The 18,951-nt window shown below is 39.8% G+C and overlaps 1 protein-coding gene across 1 annotated transcript; it reads left to right on the top strand.

The window, feature by feature from the left end:
- The first annotated feature begins 1,916 nt into the window (after nt 1–1,916).
- st7l (suppression of tumorigenicity 7 like) lies at nt 1,917–18,555 on the top strand. The gene is made up of 15 exons (XM_079684294.1): nt 1,917–2,126; nt 2,553–2,635; nt 3,700–3,859; nt 3,944–3,998; nt 4,139–4,254; nt 4,492–4,570; nt 4,864–4,952; nt 5,312–5,412; nt 5,537–5,651; nt 5,759–5,831; nt 5,978–6,080; nt 11,896–12,046; nt 12,253–12,345; nt 12,459–12,598; nt 16,466–18,555. The coding sequence occupies exons 1-15, from the start codon at nt 1,958–1,960 to the stop codon at nt 16,559–16,561; spliced, it is 1,623 nt and encodes a 540-aa protein (XP_079540420.1). The 5' UTR covers nt 1,917–1,957; the 3' UTR covers nt 16,562–18,555.
- The last annotated feature ends 396 nt before the right edge of the window (nt 18,556–18,951 follow it).

Raw genomic sequence — 18,951 nt, forward strand, 5'->3', positions numbered from 1 at the left:
GAAATATGATTTCAGCAGGAAATACATTCAGACATGCAGGTCATGCTTTACAACCCCGATAACTTCCACAGACCTCTGTTGCTTTTATTCCTCCTTTCTTTTCCTCACTCTTCCTCCCTGTCAGTGGCATCATGCATGTTTTCACCTCTAAAGTGATTGTACCTGATTTATATGACAGGCCTTTAACCCTGCGTGTGCTTGTCCATCAGCATCAGGCAGAAAACACCCAAGGGCATGTGTGAGCAGGACCAAATCTGGCTCTCTGTCATTCAATGGTTGTAACCTCCAACTAGAATGCACTCCAACAAATCACATTTATTCCTGCACTGGTGGGATGTGAGTCAATCGCACAAGGTGAGAAGTGCTGCGGGTTGTATGCTTCCAAAAATATATTTCTACCTGATAGCAACGATCTTAGTGAACTGTTTATCCATTTATTTATTTTTTATTTAAGTTCATTTTTTGTTATGTATATCATAGGAATAGAGAGTATTCTGAATGTACAATCATTGGCAATTCAACAAAATCTCACCCTTTGATTCAAACTTTTACTTTTTAGATTAGGCCTGCACAAATTAATTGGTAGTGAAAATCGGGCCGAAAAAAGAGGGCACTTTCATGCATTTATTCAATATTGTAATGAATCTCAATACTAAGAGGGAGAAAACCAAATGTAATGTTGTCTCCACCTGCAGTCAGTTGATGGCAACAGAAGTAAAAGTTTCAATGTGGTAATGGCCCCACCTACTGGTCATGAATAGTATTACCAGCTAAAATGAGCTTGTACAGGTTATCCATCATTAATATAAGGCCTACATTACTATAGTTATATTAATTAAATGAATTAGTTGAATTAAATAATCAATTAGGTGTCAGTTAATTAGTTAGTTAACAAAAATGCCAACAACATTGGCCCCAACTTCTCAAATCTGATGATTTGGCCATTTTCTTTTGGATTTCAACTGTTGGTTATGCAAAACAAAAAGCGAACATTTTATAGGATTTCCAAGTGTTTTCTCAAATGTTAAAAACGAAATGCTTCTTGGTTCAATACAATATTATTACAACAGCTAGATCATTGTTGCCTTATATTAACAGCTGACAGGAGTAAGATTAGGCAACTTAATTTAAACTGTTGGGTAATTTAATGTATGACACAAAAATGCATCATAGTACTAGTTTTTTCTTTTTTCCCCTACGCATTAAAAGTAGAACCAAATAGATAAAAGCAAAGCTCAGGTAGCCTGCAACAGTGCTGTCTAAAAGTAAGATAACATGCTTATATTATAACACAACACAACAATGTAAGTGAATAATTTATAATTGGTCCCAATCTAATTGATATGTATTACCCCAATCATATTTGGGGGATATTTCATCATTTACTCAGTCTCTATTCCATATAAGCTTATGTTTATGCTATGATATGGACTATTTAATATGGAGAAGTTTAAAAATGTAAAAGTGGAGAATTGACATATCCCAAAGACGACCATCCCTTGTTTGACTGTGTTTCTACACCGATTGAATGTATATAGTGTGTATGTATGGCCACATGTATGTGTGTCCGTGTATTGTATGTTGATATATGCATATGTACATGTGTAGACATTTTCCATTTCAAACAATCCCTCTGTACTTTTTTGTTTTTTAATTTAATTTTCACTAATTTTGTTTGCTATTTCATTTGTCATTTTCGGGTCTCTAAAAATATGATTTGAAAAACTGTACTTTTAATATAATGTGACCCCAAATAAATAAAAAAGATATGGACTATTTACATATGCATTAACATATCTTTGAGTTTAGACAATGAGTACATTTTTTCCAAATATAGTAAATAATTAATAAAGTTTTTCTGTAGTTCCCGGAAATGGGTTTTTGTGGAGATTTCAAAATAGAAGTCATTTTACTTGGTGATCACGTGACTCCTCTGTTTACAGGCATCCGGAGAAACATGGAGGACACCGCTGGCAGTAATCCCCAATCTCTCGGATTTACAGAGAAATTAAAGTCTTGGCTCTCCTGGTCATGGACCTACGTGTGCTTAATTTGGTTCGGCATGGTTCTGATCATGATATACGTCCTGTGGAGCCCGCTGAAACTGCAGGAAACTCTTACCTCAGGTGAATGAAAGCAAGGGCTAGCTAGCTATTGTTAGCATCGGCTAGCTGGCTTTAGCTGACAGCAAGCGGGAGCTGTTCGTTTGACAGTCAGGTTTCTGACTCATTCATGCACAAACAAAGAAATGTTTTGGTTAGTTCGTAGTCGACTCTTTACATACCTATGTGACCTCTGCGTTATTTTATTTTCAAACGGCAGCGTGTATCGGATGTATTCATGATTGGGTAGTTTATTGTTGTGTGCTAATTTTTGCACAATGTAACCGGGAAAAGGTATAAGGCTACATGCCACCGGCTTTACTAATCTTATTGCCATGCTTTTCTGTTGAAATGTGGTTTGGTGCATGTTTTTTTTAATTGCACGGTCCCAACATAAGACACGTGGTAGCATTATGGCAGAATACTAACTCTCTCCCCTTCTTCTTTCAGCCTCAGTGTTTCTGAATACACTGACCCCCAAGTTCTATGTGGCTCTCACTGGAACCTCCTCTCTCATCTCTGGACTCATCCTTGTAAGTTATTCCTTGCACCGTAAAACCTCTGTTTAATAGTAACCATTTTTACAAATATATTTGATGGTAAGCCACTTACTTAAATACAATCAAATCGTCCAGAATTCTGTATTCTTTAAAAAAAAATCCAAGATTAAACACAGTGGTCAAAGCCTAGTTTAAGTAAGGAGTGACACTGTTAAATTAAATGCTCTAATGAAAAATACATTCTAGTACACCTGGTGCATTTGTTTTTAAACTGAGGGGCTGAAAACACTTTGCGAGAGTGGAGCAAAACAAAGCTTGAATACATCAGAATAATTTAGAAGCAATAAACCAACAAGAGTTATCTTATGTTGGTAAGGCTATGTTATCAATATGTATGTACTGAGAATAATGGCATGCAGGGAGCAAAATTATCTTTTGCCAAATGGCTAGTTAAGGTTAACATTTGTCCAGCCACTCAATAAATTACCATTTTATACGTTTTCTTTGCGATTATGGCAAGTGTGCAGTCATCTTTGAACCATATGGTTGTGGGTTCGATCCCATTCCGTGCAGTCAATATGTCGATGTATCTTTGGGAAAGATACTTAACCTTCAATTGCTCCTGATTTGCCAAAAGTGTGTGATTTGTGTGTGTGGATGTTGGTTCCCTAGAGCAAGTGACACTGCTCTGTATGAATGAGTGTGAACGGGCGAATGAGGGGTGGAAAAGACCTGATAAAGCCCTTTATAAGTAGTTCATTTACCATTTAATGTTGTGCACTGATGTAATGTAGATAAACAGATTTTTCGCAGGGGAGGAAATAAAAAGATTTTGATTTCCAAAAATACCAGCTCACGTTTATCGTCGGTATAGCAACAGAGCCTTGTCTTCTCTTTTAAATGGTATTTTGGGCAGAGATTAAGCTCCATTATTGCATTAAATTAGTTTTTGGACGCTTCCATGGGCATGGCAAAATATTGTAAGAAGAACCACTGTCTAGTGTAGTGATATGAAAGCAATTACCACGAAAGGATCACTTACCTAGATTTTATTTTATTTTTGCATACTTTATAAAAACATGTTTTTTCTTCCGCAGATATTTGAGTGGTGGTATTTTCGTAAATATGGGACCTCGTTCATTGAACAAGTGTCAGTGAGCCACCTGCGTCCTCTGCTGGGGGGAGTGGAGAGCAGCTCCACCACTGGTCTGTTTGCTTCGGTTAATGGAGAGGCAGAGCCCAGGCCCAGTGTTTCTGGTAAATATGCATATAATCAAACTACCACAGCAATGCGACTCATCATAATACTAGCACTAATAGAGACTGTCTTTCTTTCGATAGAGTGTAAGGTCTGGAGGAACCCTTTAAATCTGTTCAGAGGAGCAGAGTACAACAGGTATGTGTAATTCAGATTTAGCAGTATGGAGTGCATCTCATAGTGTGTCTTTGTCCAAGAAAATTGCTTTATTTCTGTTCACACATTGTGGATCATAAAACTGTAGCTGAACTGTTATTATTTTATATTTTACACTACAGGTACACCTGGGTGACCGGGAAGGAACCCTTAACCTACTACGATATGAACCTGTCTGCTCAAGACCATCAGACCTTCTTCACAGGAGACACTCCACAATTACGGCCAGAAGATGCTGGTAAGTTTTACTCCGTGACTAGCAATCAAACAAAGATGTCGTCTTCTTTTTGTTTTTAAGAATGTTCAAGCAAAAGACTGCTCCTTGGAAGAGATATCTCTGGTTCCTTGTAAATGTTCAAACAGAAATGTTTCTTTGTTCTTTTCTTTGAGTTTTTGACTTGGAAAATTGAATTGATTGAATTGTCAGGACTGCGAGTCAACATGGATATTAACCTTGAGTTTCATCTCATTACAGTTATGCAGAAAGCCTGGAGAGAGAGAAATCCTCAAGCCAGGATCAGAGCAGCCTACCAGGCCATCGAAATGAACCAGGAGTGAGTCCTCCTCTTACTCAGTGTTATACTGTCTCTTTAAATATTGTATTAATAAGTATTACTTTGTATCTTCTAAATATTATTTACTGTACTGTTGTAATTCATTTAAAATGGTAGTAAGCAAACGTTTTTTGTAATTCTGCTTGCTTTAATTACATAAATAAACAAATAAATGTAATAATATTATGGCCGTTTTAATTTGGGCTTTCGCGTTCAAATGATTTCCTTAATGCTCTACATTTTTGAAGTGCATGCAAACAGGACTGTCTCTGTGTCTTTTTATTTGTGTGCAGATGTGCTGCAGCCTATGTGCTCCTAGCAGAGGAAGAAGCAACAACTATCACAGAAGCTGAACGCCTCTTCAAAAAAGCATTAATTATTGGTAAGAATGGATTAACATAAACATTAAGTTAGTGCATATTAAACCACGAGGCTCAATTGCTGAGTGGTAGCTAACTAGTTTAGGAATAACTATACCCACTTTTATAAATAGTAATGCAACATGCCATGCCACACCCTGTGCAGTGCCAGCAGCGCAGAACGGCTATAAATAGATCAGACCACATCTGTCCACAACCTCTTGTGATGAAGGATGTAGTCACAGGTGCAATATGCCATCAATGCTTCATTGCTTTTCCTCTACGCAAGACCACAAGCTGTATCCATGATATTCTTCTTTTAAAATCGATTGACTGATAAGTGTTGATTAATCGCCTCATATTTTCTGTTTGTCATCCACAGCTGGAAAAGATATCAACTTACTGGTGTACATTAAACGTAGAATGGCAATGTGTGCACGCAAGCTGGGCCGGATTAAAGAAGCAGTTAAAATGATGAGAGATGTGAGTGTAATTGTTTTTATTCAAACATCCATCTGGGGCAACATGTACTATTCTTAAAACATTGGTCTTAAAGAAGTACAAAACAAAATCCATATTTATTGTGTGATATTTTCAATGTTCACAGTTAATGAAGGAGTTCCCACTGTTGGGAATGTTAAATATACACGAAAACCTCTTGGAGGCACTTCTAGAGCTTCAGGCATATGCTGATGTCCAAGCAGTCCTCGCCAAATATGACGGTAAAACGCAAGAAATCTGAAGAAATTATACTATGTTTGCACTGAAATTTGCTCATTGCAAAATATGAAATATGTCACATGACCCCCAATTTCCTCTTCCACTGTAGACATCAGCTTGCCAAAATCAGCCACTATATGCTACACATCAGCACTATTGAAAGCACGGGCTGTATCAGATAAGTATGTGTCCTTTTGGTTTTAAATATCCTTTGAATCTTGCATACCACTCAGTTTCTTCTAAAACCTGTTTTGTATGTCAGCACTAAGGGCAGCTTTAATAACAATGTGAGCTGCTACAGTGTGTCATCTGAGGTGATTTGTCTCAGGTTCTCTCCAGAGGCCGCGTCACGGCGAGGGCTCAGCACGGCAGAGATGAATGCTGTGGAGGCCATACACAGAGCTGTTGAGTTCAATCCACACGTGCCAAAGGTCAGTCACCACACTAATACACCTCACACTGAATCTGATGGTTGCTGCGGGTCACGGAAAACCAATCGTGACTTTTTGTTGTGCCTAGGCCTGTCACAATAATGACTTCTGTTGGAGGATATATAACCCTGTGATAAATGATAGTATTGCCATTTTATGCTGCTGTTATAATGATAATATTTGCAAACCCTTTTTATCAGCAATGAACTTTTAATTCTTAAGACTATTCAAACAGTAGTAAAACATATGCGTGACAGTCTGTTTTCATCCATGCAGCTGCTATGCTGGAAATGGATTGGGTAGATTTGGGTAGAATTTCTATATTTAGTCCAATAGTACCATTTCACCTGCCATGCATAACTGTCACACAGAAATAATCATGAATAACTGGCAGACGGATAAACTATCAGTCCTAAAACGTATAGGTGATTTATGTCAGCAGTAACAGGTGCTGTAACATACAAATAGAGCGCTCTCATTATTCCAGACATGCTATGCACTGGCTCACCAGCAGGTGACGGTGTGGGTCTTTTAAACGGGAGCTCTTAATTCCTAAAGCTTGTTTTTTATGCATATTTGTCCATTTTTTTCTCCTATATCAATGATTTGGGGGATTATTGTAATTAGTATTAATCAGTCAAAATGAAATCCAACACTTTTAAATGTGAAATGGCTGCATTCCACCTTTTTATCAACTACACTTACAAGACAACACAATATGTTTGGAATCATACAGCATTGTGTGTTTTGACAGTTAGTATAGTTTGGATTCCACATGTAGGTCCCTAGGAATACTGTAGAGGTTTAAACAACTGAACCATGGAGAACATATCACTGGATATCCATCTGGCCTCTCACATCAGTTCCCACAGGATTAGATGTCACACGTGCACACACCGAGTTATACACAAGTATTGCTGCCGAGTTGTGTCTCAGTTTGGCCTTTGTAGTGTGGTGTTGTTTCATCTCCCTGACTCTGTGTGTGTGTGTGTGTGTGTGTGTGTGTGTGTGTGTGTGTGTGTGTGTGTGTGTGTGTGTGTGTGTGTGTGTGTGTGTGTGTGTGTGTGTGTGTGTGTGTGTGTGTGTGTGTGTGTGTGTGTGTGTGTGTGTGTGTGTGTGTGTGTGTGTGTGTGTGTGTGTGTGTGTGTGTGTGTGTGTGTGTGTGTGTGTGTGTGTGTGTGTGTGTGTGTGTGTGTGTGTGTGTGTGTGAACGGGGTGTCAGCCAGCACTTGGATCCAGCCTTTGATTTTAAAGTGAGGGCCCTCATTTCCACTGTCTTTCCAGCGGCTCCCTCCCCCACTGTGCCCAGAGGCAGCCATCCTCTCCTCTCATCACGTACCCTCATCCTGTTTCTTATCCTCTCATGTTCCCTCATCCCCCGTTCGAGCCAAACAGAGAGTCTGATGTTGGCCACCCCTGCCAACTTTAGGACATTTGTAGCACACCTTTCACGGGGAATTATTGCTCGGCTCATCTTTCAGCCTTTGACTGGCATCTGGTGCTTAATCAGGCCTCAACCTGTGTTTACGTTTTGACTTGCTGAATATAAATGTACCAGTTGGGATGAAGGGGGGTTGTTGCTTTGTGTTGTCTGCTATGATGAGTGCACCTGTGACTTCTGCCTTTTTAAACACAGGCTGGTCTGTCACCCCCTTAAGTAGGATTTGTAAAGGGCTTTTGTCCAAAAGTTCACTAATTCTGTAATCTTGTAGATTTAATTCTTGCTGCCTAAATAGTGTACACATGTGGGCATACTTTAGCAAAAGGTCAGTCTTAGGTTAGAAAGTTATCAGCTGATCATATAGGGCTTCATCTAATGGATACTTCTGATAGTAAATCATCTATTATTCTTTTCTGTACAGCATAATCAAATAACTGGTTGATTTTAAAACAGCTTAATTTCATATGGGGTCAGAGGAATGTATTGTCCTTGATAAGTAACTACAGTTACTCAAGCACTATACTTAAGTACAATTTGAGATACTTGTACTTCAGTATTTCCATTGTATGGTACTTTGTACTTCTACTCCACTACAATTCAGAGGTAAATGATGTACTTTTAATACACTCAATTATATTAGTAGCTTAAATTACTTAACAGATTTTCATGACTAATTTGAAATATAGACAACACTTACATAAGACTTACACCTGTAGTAATATCTACAGCATACAAAGTCATTAAAGCTAGCTGCACCTTTACCAGCTTTGATAAGACATGAATGCATTAATGATTATAATGAATACATGTAATATATATTATTCTTAAATGGGCCAATCTGCATAGCGAGTACTTTTACTTTGAGTAATTTAAGTATATTCTGATGCTTATACCTGCTACACTGAGCTGGAGTACAGAGTCTAGTAGTATTGACAAGTCTGAATCCATGGGAATATAGTTTATTTTTAACCATCATCATCATCATCATCAATGTACCAGTTAGCCATTGGTTTCAAGAAACGTGTCTGTGTGAGTGTAAGCACGGCATGTTTTAACATCAAGTTAAGGTTGAAAAAAGAAAAGCTGAATGGACAAGTGGAGTAATGAGGGAACAATGGTGGGTCAAGTATTAAGTGTGTTATCAAGCATGCCAAGGAGATTATATATGAATTTCATACCAGGCTGCATCACATGAGCTTATTCAAACTGCTGTATAGCTAAACACACACTAAACCCACATCCGCACACACATGCTTCAGTCTGGTTCAGTGCACACTGCCCTACTCCCAAACGACCCTTTCCCTCGCAAGCTCTCCATCTTGCCCCTATTTACTTCCCTCAACCTTCTATTTGCCTCCACTCCTCATCTTCTTGTCCTTCTCTATTTATCCCCCTGCTCCACATTTTAGTTTTTTCCATCTGTCTGTCTGTTCCAATCAGCCTCTCAAGCAGCCAGCGGTTTAAAAACTGACAGTTTTCTGGATGCTTGGACAGCTGATCAATTGTTCCTGCTATCTAAATCTGTTGTACATCGAAATGTACCACCACTTAGGTCCATGCACGATTATTTTGAAGCAGTTTGGGTGACCTGATCCCATCTACCTTGCTAGTTTACTCCACTTTGGAAGGCGGTTTCTCATCTCACCCAATTCTGGTTGACATGTTCTCCTCTAGATCACATGTCAAGCCTTACAAATGCGGACCTTTTCTTAGTTTACCTCTGAAATTGCCTTTTTGGTTTGTAAATTGATACAGAGCAGCAGTCGTGGGTTTGTTCTGTATTAAGATGGATGAGGTTTGATTCAGACAAGGCAAAGGGAGGGAGTAGTAAGGAATGGCCCACTTTAGAATAAACGCTGTGAGCTGTCTGCCACTGTCCTCAGTCGAGGTTGGAGTAGCTAGCTGAGCCTTTTACTCACTGTATGAGATTCTTAATCTGCCACACCTGTTTGTCTTTATGTTCCTTCGCTGAACACGTGTATGTTTGTCCGACCCTTATAGAGCCACTACAAGGCTGATGTCATTGTTGCCTGTGTGTCCCATTGTGAGCAGCAAAGTGCCGCAGATTAGAATCAGAAGGCAGCTTATGAGTTATGCTCTGGGCTTATGACTGCCCAGGGATAAAAGGAGAACACATGAAACCCAATCCCTTCATCAAAGAGGCGACAGGGAGTGGAGAAGCAGGCCGAAGAACGAGAGGGTGGTGGGGGGGGGGTCGGCACCGAGGACCGAGGTGTCACCAGGTCTAATACTGTGGCATGTGAGGAAGGACAGCTGAGCAGCCAGCCCCTCTAAATGGTTAATCTTAAAACACAGGGGACCCACACCTACAAGGGTGCCATTTACTGGTTATTCAATATAGCAAACAGACTAAAACTGAGGCAAAAATATGTGTAACACTGTTCAATCAGAATACCTTTATTTCTCCCACGGAGGGGACATTTACATTTGTTAAAGCAGAAAAGAGCCAAAGACAGCTAAATGTTTACTAAGAAGCATGCATACATCTAATTTTAACCAAAATAACACATTTGCTTGCAAACGGATTGTCCATATCCTATGCCCTAAATTAAAGCCAGCTTCCTACTCATCCTGGGTTCTCTTAAAGTGTGTATGTAAAACAAAATGTGTATTATTTGTCAGAAACAGTGGTAGTTTTGCTTCTAGAGCTGGCTGACTGCCTTGACTCTGGTGCCGGTGGAGTCGAGGATGGCGAATGGTTTGTGATCGAAAGAAAGGAGACCAAAATGGTGAGGAGGATGAAGCCTGGCAGTCACGTGTCTTGGTTGGAGCAGAGAGAGCTGAGTTAAGTCAGTCAGACAGAGGATAAGTGAGAAGGTCAAACCAGCAGCTTCTGGTCGTCCTTAGCTGCCGATCTTTGTAACGTCTACAGAAGATGGAAAGAGAAGAGGCTAGAAGATAAGTGAGGAAGAGTGTTCACACCTGTTGGGAAGTGGCGAGCTGTCACCCGTGAGGGTGAGAGATTCAGGAGGTGGCCAGCGGGAGACAGATGGGTAGGGTGGGCTGTCTGCAGAGAGCATAATACACAGAAATATGTTTGAATATGGCTAGAATACAACAATGATGATATTGGCAGGAGCAGGAAAGCGAGGATGAGGAGAAAGACGGGGATGAGCCAGGCCGTAGTTGATGTAGCTGGGATCCTGAGGGGTGAGAGTGGAGAAGGAGGGTAAGGCAGGGGGAGATGGGTGAAGCATCACGGTCTGGCCGGCCAGATGGATGGATGGCTGGCTGAGCCTGTGACCATGGAAGGGATTAGACAGGATTAGCTGTGGGGTAACCTTCCCAAAGTGTCAGTCTGAGATCCAGAGCGCTGTGAAGCTGGCCGCCTGGGAATCCAGCCCAGGGGGCCCTGCAAACACATGCGCACACACACACACACACTCCTGCCACACTGGGCACCACAGACATATATTTCGTAGAGTGGCATGTTCAGCAAAGTCAACGCACACCCATTGTTGACTCATGTTTGGACAGAGGTAGGCCTTAACTTAAATAGATATTGAAGAAATGCAGTACACTTAATTCTTTTTTTAAAATTTATTTCTAGATGTTTGTTTACTTTAATATCAGAAAGCATACCTGTTCTACATGTTTTAACTCTGGGATGTGGGCCTTGGTCAGCAGAGTGAACCGACTGACTCACTGGGACAAACTTACACAGTAGGGGGGGTGAGCATTCATGGAATGAGTGTACTGTAACAATAACACACACTCGCAGAGCTTTGGAAAGCTTTTCCTTCCCACCTCGAACAATTGCAAAATAACGCCGACAACAAATACTTCACATGAAGAAAATATGTTTTAGTCTGCAGGGAGATGGCTAGAGGGAATTGCACAATGAAATAAGTGAAGTGCTGACTGAGATACAGGGAGAAGATGTGAATGAAAGCATTAGAGTGGAATGAATTGGCTTTTAACCATCGGAGGAAAACCAAACCTTCATCTGAAGGTTTTAGGCTGACAGCTGCTTATTTCTCATTCAGAAACATCCCATTTCAATAGTCTTTTTTTCACAAAAATAAAATATGTGGTCTCCTTTGCCTGCTTCATGGTCATTTTTCGCCGGCACTTTGAAATGTATGCTCTTTAACACTATATAGAGAACGAGTATGTGACAGCAAATGTTTGAACACGATGGACGTTGCAATTGTTTGCCACTATTTCTTTAAGTAATTGAATCGACTGTAGCTTGAGTTTTTTAGCCAAGAGATCAGACTCTGCACACTTTCATAATTTTTGACTGCAGTATAAAGTGCTGCAATAAAATACTTATCTGTCATTCTTTTCAAGTTCAGAAGCCAAAAAGCATTATGGCACTGGCGTCCTATTCCTTCCTCTTTCTGTCTGCAGTACTTATTAGAGATGAAGAGCCTGATCCTTCCTCCAGAGCACATCTTGAAGAGGGGTGACAGCGAGGCAGTGGCATATGCTTTCTTCCACCTGCAGCACTGGAAGAGGGCAGAAGGAGCCTTAAACCTACTACACTGCACCTGGGAGGGCAGTACGTACCACTATCACCTTCTCTATTGAATCCCACTGCTTTGAATATTACATTTTTGTTTTGTTAACAGTTTTGAAATCATACTTTTTCTTTGATATCGTTGAATACCAAAACACATAATTATATGTATGGGCAAAATTCACAATAAAATACTTGTTGTGTTTGTAATTCAATCTTAATTAAATTTCCCATTTTTGATTTTCCAGCCTTCCGGATAATTCCCTACCCACTGGAGAAGGGTCACCTGTTTTACCCCTACCCAGGATGCACAGAAACAGCAGATAGAGAACTGCTGCCCTGTAAGTGTAATAGCTACGCAGAGCTGTACAAAGTTGCTTGTTTTCTTGTTCATCTGCACTGGTTATGACTTTATCTCTCGTTCTTTTCCTGACCATGCTCACTTTCTCTCCAGCGTTCCACGAGGTGTCTGTGTACCCAAAGAAAGAGCTTCCCTTCTTCATCCTCTTCACAGCAGGCCTTTGCTCCTTCACTGCCATGCTGGCCATGCTCACACATCAGTTCCCTGAGCTCATGGGTGTCTTTGCCAAAGCAGTAAGTACTTTAATTACACATCAAATGTATATCCAAAGTTGCTGTTGTCATACAGTTGTATAAAAGCTGATTAAGATAATTCAATTTTAGTCATTACACAAGAACACATTGTATGATCTTAACGGTCCCATGTCATGCTTTTCCGGTTATTACCCGTCCCCTTGTGTGTTATGAAGGTTTTTATGCATGTAAACGGTGTGCAGAGTCAAAACCCTCAAAGTACACCCTGTAGCGAGTAAAACAATAAAATACCTCCCCAAAACGTCTTGTTGGAGATACGTCATTGTCCATTGTTTACTTCCTGGGTATCGTGATGTAGGAATGGCCATTAGCCGCGCCCAGAGCTATGGCGCGATACGGTCATTTGGTACCCGGAACCACATGGGCCAATCCGTGGAGCCGTTACGTTACGTCCGCGGAGCCATTACGTTAAGCCCCTGCTGATTGGTCCAAATTGACCAATCCAATGACTTCCTCACACACACACACACACACACACACACACACACACACACACACACACACACACACACACACACACACACACACACACACACACACACACACACACACACACACACACACACACAGTGCAGGCAGCTCTGCTGATGTCTCCTCCCCGGCTGCAGGCTGATAACAGACAGTTGAGATCGCGGCGAAATTCTCTCTGCAGACCCATTCTCACAGCGTTTATCAACCTTTAAACCCTTTTCTTACTCAATATCAAGCCACACTTATTGTTTTTACTTCGCATCTGACTTTGTGTGTGCTCAGGATGAGTTTGGCTGTGTTTCGCTGTGTATCGCTAAACAAGGAAACCACACCTCCATGGAGCTCTTATACATCCATGAGCTCAGCGCGATTCACAATGTCCCGACCAATCAGAGCACACTGTGCTCACAGGGAGGGCGGGGGCTCGAGCTATTGGAGCTACGACGAGCCGTTAAAGGCAGAGAGTGAAATTCAGTGAATACACATAGTTTAGAGATGCTGTATGAGAAACCAATGTGAGTTTGGAAAATTGCACAATATAAATCTATTCTAGTAGACCTCAACAATGGAATTATGATCAGTGGAAATGGCCATGACATGGGACCTTTTTAATAGGGAATTTTTTCTGAAATGAACCTTTTAACCCATGTAGTAATTGCTGCCTTCTATCACTGTCTGAAACACTGGAGGCTCATGGGAGTCGTAGGCTTGTAAAGTCCATGTTTACCGCCAAAACAAGCTCTTACCCAACTAAAGCTATCAGTGTCTACAGCTGAATAACGCAAACATAACTGTGTATCTTACAGCCTCAAAGGTTTAGGAACTTTGAATGACTTGCTCTTACTGTTTATTTATGATAGAAGTGTTGTGTTATCTGTTTTTGCTAGTTTGGCAAACTCCTTACTTCGGCTAATCCTTTGTTTATGACCCTGCTGCTGCGTCCTGCCTTAACATAGACTTGTAGCAAAACAAGGCCACAGAGAACATCTAGTGCTCTTCCTTTTGTTATGGGAAAGATTGAGGGGAGATTTTTACAGCAGCCCCGGCGAGCCTGGTTTGTGTAATGTTCAGATGGAGTGCATGAAAACCATTGAGGGAGGAACACAGCGATCCTCACTGCCTTCTGAGGAAAAACTGATTTCTGTGAATCTGCTGCTCTTCAACAGAAGATGCAAGCTACACAAGACAGTGGAGGGGTGGCAGCCTGCCTTTCCCTTGTTTGTGGAAACCAGACAAGCAAGCATCGTAGTTGAATATGTTTCATATATAGACCGTGTTAGAGGAGCACTTGATTTACACTTGTCTGGCCGGGCTGATACGTCCACTTATGAGACTATTAAAGTGTCAAGTGTATCAAGCGCACCTCAAGTGGTTTCAGAGAGAAGCCATATTGTAAAATTTTAGAGGACATATCGATATTACTAGCTAACTTAAATCACTTTCATGTGCGTATGTATGCTCTATTTTACCTAATATCTTAGATCTAAATCTTAGATTTTAGTGGTTATATGCCCTGCTGGAAATCATAAAATGGGTTTTTGAGTTGATCCTTTTAGTTTCCTAGCATAAGATGTTTTTATTTATTTTTTTACCTACAGCAGAAAATAATAAAAAGTTATGATTTATTTGTGTAAATGCCACAACGTTGAGTTAAAGTATAGGGTTTATGCAATTGTATTACGTATGTATACATTGTCAGGTGACTCTTGTCAAAGCAAAATGTTGTTTCATTCTGTAGCAACAATATTGTATATCTGTCATGATTATAAGGCTCTTTACTCTTAATAGTGTCCGTCCGAGAACCATACTCGTATATCAGATTTAAGGATCCTTTAAGCCCGCGTCACACTGTCCCGAAATTGACACCCGATGGACACACGATAAAGGAAATGTTCAAATTCGGCTCTGATCGTAACAACATCGGGCCATTCGTGAGGGCATCTTAAGCCATCGTAGGACCACCGGTGGAGTTTCTCAGGCGCCGGCAGCAACTTCGTGAGCGGCAACTTCGTAAGGCACTCGTGAGGGCATCTTGTCAAATCGTGTCATCTTCGTGTTATCATCAGTGCCATCGGGCATTCGCCCTCACTCTGATCGGGGCGAATGCCCGATGGCACCGATGATAACAAGATGCTCTCACGAGTGCCTTACGAAAGGCAAAATTGACACACAAATTCAACACGAAAATGAACCTTCGCAAGGTCCTTCGGCAATTTTTTGGCATGCCAAAGATTTTGCCACTGCTCACGAAGTTGCTGCCTGAGTAACTCCACCGGTGGTCATACGATGGCTTAAGATGCCCTCACGAATGGCCCGATGTTGCTACGATCAGAGCTGAATTTGAACATTTCCTTTATCGTGTGTCCATCGGGTTGTTTTATTGCACAACAAAATCATGTAAACATATTATGTAAATAACCCAATTTGTGTTCTGTGAAACTGAAAAGGATATAATATATTATTTTGAAGGCGAGTTGACAGGAAGTTGTTGTTGCTATAGAAACAACATTACGGAGAAAACGTAATATCTTCTACATATAAAGACGGATAAAATAAAGAACAAAGTCTGAACATATCAGTACAGTATCATAGTACTTTAACATAATTGTTTGTGTTACTTTCGTTGCAGTTGTATGTCTTAAATGTAATGTAAATGTTGCCTTCGTGTGTGGTTCGGGGCCATCTTCGTGCGAAATTCCCAATTTCATATTCGTTTGTCCATCGGGTGTCAATTTCGGGACAGTGTGACAGGGGCTTAAAGGATTTAAGAATGTCCTTTTGCACATGTTGTAAACAAATCCCATATATTTATTCAATTTTCACTATTTATAAAATGAAAGAAACTGAAAGTCAACATGATTGATTTGATGTATAAAAGTATGTTGATATTTCAATCATGGATAATATAAAGTGTATTCCTGTATCAGACTATATATGTCATGTTGTTACTACAAACATTTTTAAAAAAAAATTATAATACTTGATGACTGTGTTTGTATTCCCTGTCTGCACTGCTACAAATCAAATGCGCTCTCAGCAACTAATGTTCATGCCTTCTTACTGCCTCCTTGTTTTAAAAAATTGAGCAAGATGAGTTATTTTACTGTCACACCCGTCTTGTTTACAGACCAATAGGCTTAATAGTAAAACACACCAAACACACAATGTTTTCCAAGCACTTTACCTGCCATTGTGTTTCTGTTTGAATCACTTGAGTTCACTGTTTGAACATATAAGTTCCATAACAGTAATTTAGTGAACTTGTAGGCAGGGATTTATTTTAAGTGTTTTACTTTAACATTATCTTAAGAATGGATGGGAAGAGTTTTTACTGACGTTCAACTGAAGGCTCATTCTGCTTTTTCTCTCTTGCAGTTCTTCAGCACCCTCTTTGCACCCCTGGGCTTCTTCGCAGACAAGATGGAAAGCTTCATGCCGTCCAGTTTTTGGCACCAGCTGACTCGAATCTGACCCCAACACACAAACACACACACAGCACACAGAGACACACACATACACACACCAATACCACTCCAAACCCTCAGACATAAAGTGTTTGCTCTCCTGTCTTCAGCATTACTGTCCACTTGCTGTATTGTTACTGATTATGTTGGCAGAGGTTGTATCAACACGGCAATACGCTGTTCAGATCCTCTCCCACACTATTCAAGCAGCCACAGTTTTCCAAAAGCACATTTACTGAACACTATATTAAACAATTTCACAGGGTCGTTCACCTGTCGTTATGTCAGCACTGGGCAAATGGAAGTTTTTGAGTTCCCTACAAAACCTGGCTGTAGATTACTTAGTCCAAAAATAAAGTAAGTTGTCAGAGATAGTTCCATCACAATAATTTATTAAATCATGAAAAAGCTTAAATGGGATGTTTTTAATACTTCTATCACTACTGTCTAATCAGATAAGTTAGTTTAAACAAGTGTCTTACTGACAACAGGAAACGGAAACATATTATGTACATTAAAATGTCAAATGTAGACAATTTTGCTCAATATGATACTAATTCCCGGCTGAATCATGTCTGTGTATCACAAAAGATACCTCCGTGTATTTAGAATGAGTGCTTTTGGGTGAGATTCGGAGCCCCGCAGACATCCAATGTGGCAGATTTAAACTTCTGTAAGACCCCCTAAAAACAGAGCTGTGATTCACAGCCATGAAGGGCCTGCAGTGTATACAACGCCTCTGCAGTTTAACAGTTGTTACCATGCCATGACACCTCAGCACTATATCACTGGGGCAACAGACGCCCCCTCAACATCACATTTTAAATGATATTATTGCTGGTCACAGTTAGGCCTCTCATGGCATTAATCAATTCTGTTGATTGCAGTACAGATACAGAATGTTAATCGTTCGTCTGTTAGTCAACTTCTCTATTCCCCAAACAATAATGAGAGGCACACATTGCAGTACTCGTACAGAGAATATACCAGCACAGGAAATGTAATTATACCTGTAACAAATTAGATTACTGTTTAAATATACGATAAGCCCTTAAAGGAGAGATGGGTGGCCAAATGAACAGACAGGCAAAGAAAATTAATGTACCATGTGATAATAATTATATCGGACTAAAGATGCCAGCATCCCCTTGTTTTAAATTATAATGTAAAAACTGACTGTGCCCGGTTTGAAATCTTAAAGCCTGTAATGTAATATAATCCTATACTCTATGTGAAATGTAATGATTGAAGTTATGAAAAAAGGTAAAAACATACATTAACTGTTACACCACTTATTTTTGAATGATTCGAAAATAATGCCACATCCTCCTAAATTCCTATTACATTAACAAGTTTATTACATTTTAAACCCTTTAAGGCAGACTTGTTTACTTTACTTTGTCAAGTTGATGTTTATTACATTATATAGATACAATACAATATAGAGTACGAAAATGTACTTAAGTCTCCACACCTTATTTAATTTTGTAGAACTTGTAAAAAAGTGCCTTGTAGTACATCCCAATACTTACTACTTACTGCAGCAACAATACTGGTATCTGTTTAGTGGCAACTCTGGTCAACATTGGATGGATTCAATTTGATAGAGCATTCACAAACTGTGATTTAACTTATTTGTTGATTGTTCAATGGTTAACATAATTAGATAGAGCAGCCAGGTAACAATGGCAAACACATTTGTGAAAGACTAGAAAAGGTCCAGCTGGTAATTGTGTAATGAAGTTTAAAGAAAATGGTGTTACTACAGTATGTTGCAAATTTAGATTATATTTTTAATATGATCTACTATAAACTACAACAATTCTGTTTTACATCCTGTAGTGTCTGTTTACATTTTTGACATTTGAAAGGTGAAATATTGTAATGTGCAGCCGAAATGTATAAGACTACATGCTGAAGACAGGAGAATGTTTGAAAATTTGAACTCCCCTTGGATGAGTTTGGAAGCAAAACTCACAATAAATTCCTCTTTCAGTGTAATCTCCGTCTGTGACTTTTTTGTTATGTTGTGGAGATCTTTTTATTGTATTCTTCTTGAAATGCTAAATTGAATTTGTTTAATGATTTTGTACACACTGAATAATTTACTTTAACTCCATTTAAACAAAAAGTGTAAAAAAACGTTATGTGTGATCCAAAATGACTACAAGAATGCCAAACAGGTCAACTCGTAATTGAACGGCTTTCTGAGTAATGTGGGGGAAATATTAAATGAATTTCCCTTTTAATGGTGTTTGCAATTTCCCTACATATTTTAAGATCAGTTCTGTATTGATAGGAAGTTCCTATCTTGTTCAAGGGCAAACTGCTGCCTCGGTCTGCCACCCTGCTGCCGCTCCTGGATTATATAAAGCCAAGTGCCATCATTATGATTAT

The sequence above is a fragment of the Notothenia rossii genome, assembly GCF_949606895.1.
Source record: "Notothenia rossii genome assembly, chromosome: 5".
Classification (NCBI taxonomy): domain Eukaryota; kingdom Metazoa; phylum Chordata; class Actinopteri; order Perciformes; family Nototheniidae; genus Notothenia; species Notothenia rossii.

Bases quoted from the DNA above. Each gene is read 5' to 3' on its own strand.
- st7l (XM_079684294.1), top strand. From the start codon at position 1,958: ATGGAGGACACCGCTGGCAGTAATCCCCAATCTCTCGGATTTACAGAG. The intron at 2,636-3,699 runs GTAAGTTATTCC...TTTCTTCCGCAG, and splicing joins TCATCTCTGGACTCATCCTT to ATATTTGAGTGGTGGTATTT. The intron at 4,255-4,491 runs GTAAGTTTTACT...ATCTCATTACAG, and splicing joins ATTACGGCCAGAAGATGCTG to TTATGCAGAAAGCCTGGAGA.